At 50.8% G+C, this 13,778-nt stretch overlaps 1 protein-coding gene across 4 annotated transcripts in view; it reads left to right on the top strand.

Annotated features, from left to right (window-relative positions):
- The window catches only part of ctc1 (CTS telomere maintenance complex component 1), a 13,636-nt gene extending 2,176 nt beyond the window's left edge, over window positions 1-11,460 (top strand). The window contains exons 2-25 of one of the 4 annotated variants that reach the window (XM_028398959.1): window positions 2-101; window positions 1,318-1,417; window positions 1,516-1,738; window positions 2,329-2,567; window positions 2,634-2,763; window positions 2,838-3,128; window positions 3,200-3,322; window positions 3,433-3,662; window positions 3,745-3,889; window positions 3,961-4,163; window positions 4,237-4,406; window positions 4,531-4,645; window positions 4,782-5,157; window positions 5,221-5,310; window positions 5,411-5,548; window positions 5,652-5,698; window positions 8,462-8,547; window positions 8,629-8,764; window positions 9,240-9,308; window positions 9,372-9,552; window positions 10,481-10,536; window positions 10,634-10,790; window positions 10,857-10,971; window positions 11,059-11,460. In XM_028398959.1, coding sequence (XP_028254760.1) covers window positions 2-101; window positions 1,318-1,417; window positions 1,516-1,738; window positions 2,329-2,567; window positions 2,634-2,763; window positions 2,838-3,128; window positions 3,200-3,322; window positions 3,433-3,662; window positions 3,745-3,889; window positions 3,961-4,163; window positions 4,237-4,406; window positions 4,531-4,645; window positions 4,782-5,157; window positions 5,221-5,310; window positions 5,411-5,548; window positions 5,652-5,698; window positions 8,462-8,547; window positions 8,629-8,764; window positions 9,240-9,308; window positions 9,372-9,552; window positions 10,481-10,536; window positions 10,634-10,790; window positions 10,857-10,971; window positions 11,059-11,144 — 3,606 coding nt within the window. In that variant the 3' untranslated portion in view covers window positions 11,145-11,460. Of the gene's footprint in view, window position 1; window positions 102-1,317; window positions 1,418-1,515; window positions 1,739-2,328; window positions 2,568-2,633; window positions 2,764-2,837; window positions 3,129-3,199; window positions 3,323-3,432; window positions 3,663-3,744; window positions 3,890-3,960; window positions 4,164-4,236; window positions 4,407-4,530; window positions 4,646-4,739; window positions 5,158-5,220; window positions 5,311-5,410; window positions 5,549-5,651; window positions 5,699-8,461; window positions 8,548-8,628; window positions 8,765-9,239; window positions 9,309-9,371; window positions 9,553-10,480; window positions 10,537-10,633; window positions 10,791-10,856; window positions 10,972-11,058 lie in introns of all 4 variants that reach the window. The other 3 variants (XM_028398958.1, XM_028398957.1, XM_028398960.1) reach the window with 3 other exon arrangements.
- Window positions 11,461-13,778: the final 2,318 nt, after the last annotated feature.

Below are 13,778 nucleotides of genomic sequence, written 5' to 3'. Positions count from 1 at the left end.
GGAGTCTGCGTGGTTGAAGAACATCTTCACCTTCATCAGTCAACACCTGAGTGCTCTGACATGTGGCCCCGCCCCTCTGACAGCTGATCAATCAGTGACAGGTGAGTCGGCCAATCAGACACATCAGTATTATATTAATATTAGTATTGATTCTGCATGTTGCACATTTAATCAGTCTGTAAACACCAGCACCTCTGTCACATGATCGTTACGTCATCGTTCCACAGCTTCCTCCCACATACAGAGACATGATGATGATGATGATGATGATGATGATGATGAGGATGATGATGATGATGATGCTGATGATGATGCTGATGATGATTATGAGGATGATGAGGATGATGATGATGATGCTGATGATGATGCTGATGATGATGATGATGCTGATGATGATGATGATGCTGATGATGCTGATGATGATGAGGATGATGCTGATGATGATGCTGATGATGATGATGATGCTGATGATGATGATGCTGATGATGATGATGATGATGCTGATGATGATGCTGATGATGATGCTGATGATGATTATGAGGATGATGATGTGTTGATGAAGATTCTCAGTCATCCAGGTCATCATACGTAGAGCAGATTGAAGCAAGGCGTCTGGACTTGTAGAGTTTTCTAGAAGACGTTTCGCTGCTCATCCAAGCAGCTTCATCAGTTCTAACTGTTTGGTGGGGAAACATGGTTTATATGTGGTTACAGACCTGTGTGGGTGGGTCTGGGTAAAACTTAAAAACTTACAAACAATAGCACTAAATGTTTCCATACTTACCTGTGATGTTCTGGCTGACTGGGCCAGGTGTGTCTAACGACTGGCTAACGACTATGAAACTGCCGGAGGGGGACTGGTGGACAGCCCTTTGTTCTTACTGTGAGTCTGTGCAAACTTCCTGGGAATGGATGGAATCACTGCATTGTATGTGGTAGAAAGATGATGTCTGAGGCCACCACCTCTGTTAAGGGAAGGTTTTTCCAGCTTAACATAGATGCTTCCTTGACTCCTCTTTCATACCACCTTTCCTCCCTGTCTAAAATGTGAACGTTGTTGTCCTCAAAGGAGTGTCCTCTGTCTCTGAGGTGGAGGTGAACAGCTGAGTCTTGTCCTGAGGAGGTGGCTCTCCTGTGCTGAGGTCTGTAACCACATATAAACCATGTTTCCCACCAAACAGTTAGAACTGATGAAGCTGCTTGGATGAGCAGCAAAACGTCTTCTAGAAAACTCTACAAGTCCAGACGCGATGATGATGATGATGATGATGATGATGAGGATGATGATGGTGATGATGATGACTTGTTGTGTTGCAGGTGTGTGCGGTGAGCACAGTGTGTGTCAGCTCAGTGTGTGTGTGGTGCAGAGGATCCAGGAGAAGATGTGTGTCACACACAGTTTACCTGTCAGCTACAGGTGTGTGTCAGGCCTGCTGACATCATCACCATCAGAGATCATGTGACATGGACACGCAGCAGACCCGTCTTCCCATGTGTCCCTGTCTCTGTCCACAGGCTGCTGTCTGTCTCCGAGCTCGTCTCCCAGCAGCACCTGGCCTGTGTTAGTAACCTGTCCTGGAGCACCAATCAGCAGCGAGCATGGGCGAGGGAGGCGGAGCTGTCTCTGCCCGGGCAGCACGCCCTGCCCCGGGTCAACCTGCTGCTGATTGGCTGCCTGAGAGCAGGGCGTGGTGGAGAGTGGAGGCTGACGGACGGCAGCGGGAGCGTCAGGTGTGAGGTGAGTCAGGGGAGACACCCACCATCCTCCACCCTCTGTGGTTCTTCCTCCACCCCCTGTAGTCCTTCCTCCACCCCCTGTAGTCCTTCCTCCACCCCCTGTAGTCCTTCCTCCACCCTCTGTGGTTCTTCCTCCACCCTCTGTAGTTCTTCCTCCGTCCTCTGTAGTTCTTCCTCCACCCTCTGTAGTTCTTCCTCCGTCCTCTGTAGTCCTCTGTAGTCCTCTGTAGTTCTTCCTCCACCCCTGTGGTTCTTCCTCCACCCTCTGTGGTTCTTCCTCCGTCCTCTGTAGTTCTTCCTCCACCCTCTGTAGTTCTTCCTCCGTCCTCTGTAGTCCTCTGTAGTCCTCTGTGGTTCTTCCTCCACCCCTGTGGTTCATCCTCCACCCTCTGTGGTTCTTCCTCCACCCTCTGTGGTTCTTCCTCCACCCCTGTGGTTCTTCCTCCACCCTCTGTAGTTCTTCCTCCATCCTGGTTCCATTAAAGCAGACAGATGGAGGACTGTGTCAAGCATTAGATGGACACACAGACAGAAGTCTGGCCTTTGGACAGTTTACCTGACCACCTGTGTCCCACCTGTCTGTCCCTGCAGTGTCTGTCTCCTTCTCCTCTCTGGATGAATCGTCCCGTCTTCCTCCCTCACTGGAACTACATCCCCCACAATCCCGTAGTGCAGGATGTGGACGGACCTGCAGGCTACGTGGAGCTGATTGGTTCTCCTGTCCTGCTGTGTCCTGGTCCTGAGCAGGTGGTGGCTGTTGGTGGTGGAGAGGGGGCGGGGCTTAGCGGGGCAGTGGGAGTCAGAGAGGCCGCAGCGTTACTGCACAACAGGTGGGTCACATGACCTCTGACCTCTGTCAGCATTCATGATCTGTCTGACATGCCTGTCCATCTCAGGGTCAGAGGACAGCGGGTGTCTGTGTGTGGACGGGTGGGTTCCGTCTGCCCTCTGCTGGTCGTAGCAGGAACAACGTTCTTCTGTTTCACACTGACGGACGGCTCACACTCACTTCCTGTCCTCATAAAGGTAGGAAACACTGTACAGTTCACACACATGAGGGTTTCCATGACAACAGTAGATGATGAGGTGTCTCTCTGCAGGACAGCAGCAGGTTGTGGTGGTCTCAGTGTGTGTGTGTTGGACAGAGTGTGTGTGTGACGGATCTGCGTGTGTGTGTCCTGCGAGGCTGGAGAGGAAACAACATCCTGTGTGTGACTGAGCGCTCTGAATTACACAACAACTACACACAGGAACACACACCTGTGGCAGACACACACACACAGCTGGACACGCCTCTGATGTCACAGCATGAGGAGGTCTGTGAGAGGGCGGAGCCTGAGGCCGTCCAATCAGCTGTGAGGATGAAACGGTCCAGAGTCATCAGTTACCAGGTGAGGTCACTGACTCACAGACAAGCAGCCAGTCAGAGGTCAGGCTGTTTACCTGCGCCTCGTTCTGATAGGGCACGGTGACCGAGGTGGTGAGCGAGGGGGCGGGGCTCTACGTGATTGATGGGAAGGTGGGCCTGTGTCTGTCCTATCAGCCGCCTGTGAGGAGGAGACTGAGGGTGGGAGACGGAGTGGAGGTGAGTCTGTGATTGGACAGACATTATGACATCATCAGGACAGTCAGAGAGCATTAACCCATGACATGTCTGTTATCACCCCGTGTTTTGATTGATTGGTCTCTCTACAGCTGCACCATGTTCACTTCCTGTATCGGCCCTGTCCTGACTTCCCTCCCAGCATGCTTTGCACCTGTCTGCGCTCCAGCTTGAAGGTCACGGCCTTCAGTCGAGTGGGGGGAGCTCCGCCCGCCGCCCACTGCCCAGGTGATGGAGTGTTGCCACGGTTACTGCTGCAGAAAAACGTGGGCGTGTCTGAGTACCTGTGGGCGTGTCACCTGAGCTCACAGCTGTCACACAGGTGAGCTCCATGTCCGTCCATGTCAGCATGGTGATTGTCTGGAGCCAGCGTGTCCTTAGGTGTCCCTCTGTCTCTGTCTCAGCCTGGTCCTCGGCGTGCTGCAGCAGCAGTGTGTGTGTGTGTTGTCCTGGAAGCTTATGGAGTCTTTGTGGAGACAACAAGGACGAGGACGCAGGGACATCTATTCAGAGATGCTGGATGAGCCTCACAGCTGTCCTCTGACACAGGTAGACAGTCTGGACCCTGAGACGTCCACGTAGTGTCTCTGCAGTGTCTTAGTGTCTCCGTGTCTCTGCAGTACAGCGTGGACCCTGCTGTCCATCAGTATGTCAGTGTTTCGGAGCTCTGTCAGTCTCTGCAGTTGGACTGCTGGTCCTCGGTCTCACTGAGCTCTCTGCTGCCCCCTGATGGACCCAGTATGACTAGATCCCAGCTCAACTCGGCCCTGTCCTGGTCCTGCAAGACTCTGTCCTCTGACCCACAGACTGGGGACAGTCTCAGGTACAATGTGCGGAGTAAACCCTCGCCAATGTCTGACCTGAGGATCAGTCTGACTCACTGTGTCCTCCCTCAGACAGCGCCCCCTGCTGTTGGTGGGAGTGTTGGAGCTTCCATCTCAGACGTCTGAGCTCAAACACAGCCTGCAGCTCAGAGACGGTACAGGAGCTGTGGCCTGCATCGCCACGGAAACCAGTGAGGAGGATGATGGCGGTCAGATGCCCCCCTCTAACACCGCCTGGATCGGTACGTTTAATAAAATCTGTCTCAGAGTCAAGACAGTGCCTGAGTCCAGGAGGATTTTATGACTGTTCATCTACTGTGTGTGTGTCTGTCCCTGTGTGTGTGTGTGTGTCTGTGTGTGTTTCAGGCTGTCTGGTGTGTGTCCTGCAGTTCACGATGGTGATGGAGAGATTCCTTAAATCTGACTTCCCTTCCTACCAACACCTGGACCAGGAGAAGTTCATCACAAAGAAACACTCCAGGTACACACACGCACACACACACACACACGCACACAGACACACACACCTAATGTCACGACAAATACAAGACTTTAAACTTGTGTGTTTTCAACAGGGTTTATTTACAGTTTTCTCTGGACCATGTTCACATCCTCAGTCCTTCTGTTGCCATGGTAACACACCTGAGGCAGAAGGCGGAGTCATCAGAGAGTGACGTCACAGCGAGGAAAGACACAGCAGAAGAAGAGACTGCCTGGAGGAAGAGAAGAAGAGAGGAACCTGACTCTGTGTCCACGACAACATGCCCTCGGGGTGACGGAGCCCGGCCCTGTGTCTCCATAGTGATCAGGGTGGAGCAGAAGGAGGGCGTGACCTGGAGGAATGTGGGGGCGGGATCACACGTGGAGGGGGCGGGGCTTATCCTGTGCTTCTCAGTGAGAGCTGCAGTCATTGGTCCTGTGGTCAGCTGGGGACAGGACCCAAAAAACAGACCAATGATGGACAGAGAGACAGACAGACAGGGGGAGGACAAGGTAAGAGACACACAGTGGTTCCCATGATGCACCTGTGACTGGTCATGTGGTCTGTGTGTGCAGGTGGTGCTGATGTTCTGTGGTGGGTCAGCTCGGTGGTTTCCTGTCCTCCAGCCCGGCTGTCTGTACAGACTCACTGCTGCTGACACTCAGGTACCGCTCTGATGATGTCACAGGGGGCGGGGCTAAACCCTCACCTGTAGCTGTGGCAGGTGTCTCCGTCCTCTGAGCCGATCCGTCCCTGTCTCCACAGGACCCCGGTCTTCTGATTGGCTGTCAGGTCTCGGGGAGGAGCGGTGTTGACCTCCACACTGACTCCACCCTACAGGTCAGATCTGGTTGGAGGTTCCACACTCTGACACGCCCCCTGAGGCTGCACCCCTGCAGACAGGTACCACACACACACACACACACACACCAGTTTCTGTGTCCATGACACACAGTGTGTTACTGACATGTCCTCACTGACGTCCTCATTGTCTCTGTCTCCTCAGGCTCTCTCGCCCTCAGTCCTCTCTGTCTCTGAGGTTTTGGCCTGCAGGTAATCTGATTACAAAGCTTGATGAAGGAGCAGGTCTTACAGTACTACTGTGTGTGAACAGTCACACAGGTACAGCTCAGTCTCACTGGGGGATTGTGGGTAATCGTCTCCCATGCTTGGTCTCAGTCGGCGTCCTTTACTCATAGTCAACATCTGTGTGACACTGGTTACTGAAGCATTGTGACTGTGTGTGTGCACATGTGGGCTGTACGCACACACTAACCCTAACCCTTTGCAGTGAGTCCAACAACATGTTTACAGAAAAATGATCAGAATCAGAATCAGAATCAGAATCAGAATCATGTTTATTGCCATGTAAGTGAAGGGGGTTCACATTACTAGGAATTTGCCTTAGTGATTGGTGCATACAAAGAACATATAATAATTAACATGCAATAAGATAAAAACTAAGATAAAATTAAGTAAATAAACTAAAGTAAGGCTAAATTTACATGACAGACATGGTGTAACAGACATACAATGAACAGAACATAAAATACTGTGCGGATGAAATGGTAAACATAGACCCTTATATGATCGAATGGAACAGTGTAATAATGTAATAATGTAACAGGTACCACATGGATCGGTGAGGTGGTACTCGTGTGCAAGTAGTGCAAGATGGAGTAAACAGTGCAAATAGTCATCATTGTGCAGTGACTATACTAAAGTGACCTTCTGAAGACAGTGCAGAGCAGTGCATTAATTACAGTTCAACAGTCCAACAGCAGAGGGGAAGAAGCTGTTCTTGTGGCGTGAGGTTCTGGTCCGAATGGACCGTAACCTCCTGCCTGAGGGGAGTGGCTCAAAGAGTCCGTGTCCAGGGTGAGAAGGGTCAGCTGTGATCTGACCTGCACGCCTCAGAGTCCTGGAGACGTACAGGTCCTCGATAGATGGCAGGCTGCAGCCGATCACCTTCTCAGCAGAGCGCAGTCTGTGCCTGTCCCTGGCCGTGGCCCCAGCGTACCACACTGTGATGGAGGAGGTGAGGATGGACTCAATGATGGCCGTGTAGAACTGAACCATCATCCTGGCTGGCACCTTGAGTTTCCTCAGCTGCTGCAGGAAGTACATCCTCTGCTGGGCCTTTTTGATGAGGGAGCTGATGGTGAGCTCCCACTTGAGGTCCTGGGTGATGGTGGTACCCAGGAAGCGGAAAGAGTCCACTGTGGAGATGGAGGTGTCTGTCAGGGTGAGGGGGGGTGATGGAGCTGGCACTTTCCGAAAGTCTACCGTCATCTCCACTGTCTTCTGGGCATTCAGCTCCAGGTTGTTGTCAGCACACCAGGACACCAGACGGTCCACCTCCATCCTGTCCAGACTCATCCCCGTCTGAGATGAGTCCAATGAGGGTGGTGTCGTCAGCAAACTTAATCAGCTTGACAGACTGGTGGCTGGAGGTGCAGCAGTTGGTGTACAGGGAGAAGAGCAGAGGGGAAAGTACACAGCCTTGGGGGGTACCGGTGCTGATGGTCCTTGTTTCCGAGACATTCGTCCCCAGCCTCACATGCTGTCTCCTGTCTGTCAGGAAGTCAGTGATCCACCGGCAGATGGAGTCTGGAACATGCAGCAGGGACAGCTTGTCTTGGAGGAGAGCTGGGCAGATTGTGTTGAAAGCAGAGCTGAAGTCCACAAACAGGATCCTAGCATAGGTTCCCGGGGAGTCCAGATGCTGCAGGATGTAGTGAAGGGCCAGGTTGACAGCATCGTCCACAGATCTGTTGGCTCTGTAGGCGAACTGCAGGGGGTCCAGGAGGGGGGCTGTGATGGTCTTGAGGTGGGACAGTACCAGGCGCTCAAAGGACTTCATGGCTACAGACGTCAGTGCCACAGGTCTGTAGTCATTAAGACCAGTGATCCTTGGTTTCTTGGGAACTGGAACAATGGTGGAGGATTTGAAGCAGGCTGGCACATGGCATGACTCCAGAGAGGTGTTAAAGATGTCTGTGAGCACTGGAGTCAGCTCGTCTGCACAGTGTCTTAGGGAGGAGGGGGACACACCATCAGGTCCAGGAGCCTTGCGGGGGTTCAGTCTCCTGAACAGCCTGTTAACATCCTCCTCCAGGATTGAGAGGGCAGCTGAGGGGGAGGAGGAGGGGGGCAAGGAGGACTCTGATGGGGTATCTTTGATGTGGATGTCCGTGTTGATGGGGTGTGGAGAGGTGTGTGGAGAGGTGTCAGGGCTGGCTGATAGTCCATCAAAGCGGCAGTAGAACTCGTTCAGACTGTTAGCTAATTGCAGGTCGTCAGCTGAGTGGGGGGCTTTGGGCTTGTAGTTGGTGATCTGCCTCAGTCCTTTCCACACAGAGGCAGAGTCGTTAGCAGAGAACTGCTGCTGGATTTTCTCAGAGTACAGTGATTTAGCACTTCTCACCTCCTTGCTAAACCTGTACTTGGCCTGTTTGTAGCAGTCTCTGTCCCCACTTCTCGAACCAAGACACCTGTGTGTCTGTGTGTGTCTGTGTGTGTGTGTGTGTGTCTGTGTGTGTGTATCTGTGTGTGTCTGTGTGTGTCTGTGTGTAATAAATATTGGTCTGTGTGTCTGTGTGTGTCTGTGTGTGTCTGTCTGTCTGTGTCTGTCTGTGTCTGTGTGTGTGTATCTGTGTGTGTCTGTGTGTAATAAATATTGGTCTGTGTGTCTATCTGTGTCTGTCTGTGTCTGTCTGTGTCTGTGTGTGTCTGTGTGTGTCTGTGTGTAATAAATATTGGTCTGTGTGTCTGTGTGTGTCTGTGTGTAATAAATATTGGTCTGTGTGTCTTCAGGTCAGACCTGGTGTGTTTCCAGGGTCTGGTGTCTGAGAGGATCAGCCTGAGTGACAGGACCACGGACTCTGGACACACACACACAGGTGAACATGTGTTAAAACACAAACAGCTCTAACATCAGCTTCATTTGTAAACTTCTGTTTGTGTGTTTGTTGTGTGTTCAGGAGTGCGTCTCACACTGTGTGATCAAAGTGGGAGGAGCCTCCAGGTGTACCTGGACCTAAGCCACACCCCCTACCCACCTGGCCTGTTACCAGGCAACACATTACTGCTGTCTGCTTTCCAAAGGAGGATGTCCAGGTACAGTGTGTGTGTCTGTGTGTGTGTGTACTGATCTACTGTCCTCTGTGTGTGTTTATTCTGATCTGTCCTCTGTGTTTATTCTGATCTAATGTCCTCTGTGTGTGTTTGTGTGTGTGTGTGTGTGTACTGATCTACTGTCCTCTGTGTGTGTTTGTGTGTGTGTGTGTACTGATCTACTGTCCTCTGTGTGTGTTTATTCTGATCTGTCCTCTGTGTTTATTCTGATCTACTGTCCTCTGTGTGTGTTTGTGTGTGTGTGTGTGTACTGATCTACTGTCCTCTGTGTGTGTTTGTGTGTGTGTGTGTACTGATCTACTGTCCTCTGTGTGTGTTTATTCTGATCTGTCCTCTGTGTTTATTCTGATCTACTGTCCTCTGTGTGTGTTTGTGTGTGTGTGTGTACTGATCTACTGTCCTCTGTGTGTGTTTGTGTGTGTGTGTGTACTGATCTACTGTCCTGTGTGTGTTTCAGGGCAGGCAGTGTGTACTGCTCATATTTACCTGTCAGCTCCATAACGGTGATGTCACTGGGAGACACCAGGTAACACTCATCACTAACTTCCATTGGTCCTGCTGGTTTTAACTCTTTGTGTGTTTGTTGCAGATCTGTCCGTCCTCCTGTTCCCATGATGCATCTGGCTCAGTGGGCTCTAGACACAGAGCAGAGGTGCATTGTGGGTCAGGTCAAAGGTCACGTGGTGTGTTTCCTGTTCCTGCAGCTGCAGTGGAGCTGCTCACTGTGTGGCAGTGTGTACACAAAGGTACACAACACACTGTACACACAGGTACACAACACACACTGTACACAACACACTGTACACAACACACACTGTACACACACTGTACACAACACACACTGTACACAACACACACTGTACACAACACACTGTACACAACACACACTGTACACACACTGTACACAACACACACTGTACACAACACACACTGTACACAACACACACTGTACACAACACACTGTACACAACACACACTGTACACAACACACACTGTACACACACTCAGGTACACAACACACACTGTACACACACTGTACACAACACACACAGGTACACAACACACACTGTACACAACACACTGTACACAACACACACTGTACACACACTGTACACAACACACACTGTACACACACTGTACACAACACACACTGTACACAACACACACTGTACACAACACACACTGTACACAACACACTGTACACAACACACACTGTACACAACACACACTGTACACACACTCAGGTACACAACACACACTGTACACACAGGTACACAACACACACTGTACACAACACACAGGTACACAACACACTGTACACAACACACACAGGTACACAACACACTACACAACACACTGTAGACAACACACTGTACACAGTGAACAGAAGACAGTAAAGTTGTAGATTAGGATTAGATTTAAATAAAGTTATTTATTCCTCTCTCTCCCTCCCCCCTCTGTCTCTCCCTCTCTCCCCCCCTCTCTCTCTCCCCCCCCCCTCCCCTCTCTCTCTCCCTCTGCCCCTCCCCTCTCTCTCTCCCCCTCCCCTCCGTCTCTCTCCCCCTCCTCTCTCTCTCTCTCTCTCTCTCTCTCTCTCTCCCCCCCTCCCCTCTCTCTCTCTCTCTCTCTCTCTTTCTCCCTCCCCCCTCTGTCTCTCCCTCTGTCTCCCCCCCCCCCCCCTCCCTGTCTCTCTCTCAGTCTTGTTGCAGCCCTCGGTGTCCTTCGTCCTCGTCCGTCTTTCAGTCCAGAGCAAAGTAGGAACACATGACCTTAAAATCAAATCAGTTATTGATCCATGCTGTGTCGGGTGATGATGTCATCATGATGTCATGTTTGTGATGTATTGATCAGGCTGGTGATTGACGATGGGACGGGGGAGGCTCACGTCTGGGTCTCAGGTGCTCTGGTCCGTCCTCTGCTGGGATTGGCTGATTGTCAGTGGGAGGGGCTTCAGAGGGTTCTCAGGGTCAAAGGTCACCTCAGAGTGGTCCCTCGGGGACAGAGCTCGGTCAGTGGTCCCTGGTGTGTCTCTGAAGTGTCGGCTGTCCACAGACTTACCCTGTGTCTCTGGTAGGTGAGAGACGCTGAGGACGCTCTGCTCCACTTCCTGTTGTGTTGGTGCAGCAGTGACGCTGTGTGTCGGCCGCTCTGCCTCACCTGCAGGACACACTGCAGGCAGAGATCGGATGGTAACAACAACACAGTCTGACACAGACACACTGTCTCACACACACAGACACACACAGAGGTTCGGAGTGTTTGTTTGTTTGTTCCAGACCTTAGGCGGTTCAGTCGAGGAGACAGAGACTTCATGACCAGACTGACTCGTCCTCTGCAGCTCACCTGTCTGCACCTGACCTGACTGAAGGTCACAGCCCCTCACTGATGATGATGATGATGATGATGATGATGATGATGATGATGATGATGATGATGATGAGGATGAGGATGATGATGATGATGATGATGAAGATCAGCTTTATTATTCCCTCAGTTGTGGTGTAATGAGGTTTGACCAGTTATGATTGTTACATCAATGACACAGGTGTTTGTCGACGTGGGCGGAGCCAGAGAGCAGATTTTACTTGAAACTCCGTCATGTTACTGTAAATCTTCCAATGACAGAGCAGGAGGTTTGACCTTCATTAGATATTAAATGATTTCCTGTGAGAAGACTCTGCATGTGTTATTGTGTTATTGTGTGTTAACTCACTCACTGTGACTCTGCTCTGTTCATGTGTTATTTTGTGTTATTGTGTTATTGTGTGTTAACTCACTCGCTGTCACTCTGCTCTGTTCATGTGTTATTGTGTTATTGTGTTATTTTGTGTTAACTCGCTCGCTGTGACTCTGCTCTGTTCATGTGTTATTGTGTTATTTTGTGTTAACTCGCTCGCTGTGACTCCGCTCTGTTCATGTGTTATTGTGTTATTGTGTTATTTTGTGTTAACTCGCTCGCTGTGACTCTGCTCTGTTCATGTGTTATTGTGTTATTGTGTTATTGTGTGTTAACTCGCTCGCTGTGACTGCTCTGTTCAGGACTGTGGTGTAATACCCCAGGCCTCCAGCAGGGGGCGCCTCAGCTCCTCCATTGTTCTGCTCGGTCGTGCACTGACAGTCGTCTCCTGACGCCTGCTGAGTCATCAGCAGCACTGGTTCTGATTGGCTGAGCCTGGTTCAGGATTTATTTTCTGTTTTGATTCATAACTTTGAACTGTTTTTATTGACCCAGAAGAAAATCAGTAAAACATGATGTCACAGATTAAACTGTTACAAACAGCTGATCAGCTGATTCAGCTGTTTGTCCAACAGAGGCATAAACTCTTTAAAGAGCAAATAACTGACTGACTGCTGTCAGAGGTTTGTTGTGGAGCTGGAACAAGAACCCAGCTGTTGCTGTAACGCTAACATGTTGTAGCTACGGTGTAGCAGCCTGATGAGCAGCGGTGTTTTACTGACTGTTGACATGCACCAACACGTCTGACCTTCCCTCCTACAGCCCAGGTGTGCAGGCTCTGTTAGCATGTAGCAGCAGCATGTTGATCAGGCTCTGTTAGCATGTAGCAGCAGCGTGTTATCAGGCTCTGTTAGCATGTAGCAGCAGCGTGGTGATCAGGCTCTGTTAGCATGTAGCAGCAGCGTGGTGATCAGGCTCTGTTAGCATGTAGCAGCAGTGTGTTAATCAGGCTCTGTTAGCATGTAGCAGCAGCGTGGTGATCAGGCTCTGTTAGCATGTAGCAGCAGTGTGGTGATAAGGGAACGGGTCACCAGACCCCGAGCTGTCAGGGTGTTGTGGTTCTTGTCGTCATGGCTGCAGCTTGTTAACCAGGCTCTGTTAGCATGTAGCTGCAGCGTGTTGATCAGGCTCTGTTAGCATGTAGCTGCAGCGTGTTGATCAGGCTCTGTTAGCATGTAGCTGCAGCGTGTTAACCAGGCTCTGTTAGCATGTAGCTGCAGCGTGTTATCAGGCTCTGTTAGCATGTAGCAGCAGCGTGTTATCAGGCTCTGTTAGCATGTAGCTGCAGCGTGTTATCAGGCTCTGTTAGCATGTAGCTGCAGCGTGTTATCAGGCTCTGTTAGCATGTAGCTGCAGCGTGTTATCAGGCTCTGTTAGCATGTAGCTGCAGCGTGTTATCAGGCTCTGTTAGCATGTAGCTGCAGCGTGTTGTCAGGCTCTGTTAGCATGTAGCAGCAGCGTGTTGTCAGGCTCTGTTAGCATGTAGCTGCAGCGTGTTGTCAGGCTCTGGTCGTCTGACTTTCAGACTGAGTCACTGCAGCCGTTTCACAGCGTTTCTTCACATCTCTGCTGATGTTCAACCAGCTTCACCTGGTAACTGATGAGTCATCAGCTGCTCTCTGATTGGCCGATCATGTAAACACTGAGTGATGTCCAGTGTCACCTGTCCAGCTGCTCTCAGACATTTATCAGTCTTCATGGAGTTTACACAGTGAACATGGTGCTCTGACCTTTGACCTTCTTCCTGACACTCGTAGATATTTATAATCCTAATAATCAGCAGCCTCTCAGAGCTGCAGTTACACTGTTGGTCCTGAAGGGGGCGTCTGTCTGCTGCACTCTGCTGCTGCTCAGCTTCAAGCCTCTGCCTGTAGGAACAGCTGATGCGTCAGCAGCCGGGCTTCTGATTGGCTGCTGCCTGAACAGGAAGTGAAAGAGTCCGGACTTTCCAGCTGCTCTCAGATGACTGATGGTAAACCAGCAGCAAGGAAGCTAAACCTGAGAGGCTGGTTACATCACATGACCTGCCTGAACACACACACAGACACACACTGATCAGACCCAGCAGCATCCAGAGGAACCTGCAGTTCCTCCTGCAGCCTCCAGGGGCTGGTTCCAAAACCTGAGTCTGTCTCCAAAGACCTCCAAACTTAGAGCAGAATTAAACAGGCGTCCAGCCTGGTTTAAACTGTGGTTTAAACTCTGGTTAATTCCTTGTTTTTATGTTTGTACATGTCAGAATGTATCAATAATCTGAAA

Source organism: Parambassis ranga, unplaced genomic scaffold (genome assembly GCF_900634625.1).
Source record: "Parambassis ranga unplaced genomic scaffold, fParRan2.1 scaffold_70_arrow_ctg1, whole genome shotgun sequence".
NCBI lineage: Eukaryota > Metazoa > Chordata > Actinopteri > Ambassidae > Parambassis > Parambassis ranga.
Note: the sequence above shows the minus strand (reverse complement) of the source record. Positions and strands in the feature narration are given on the sequence as shown.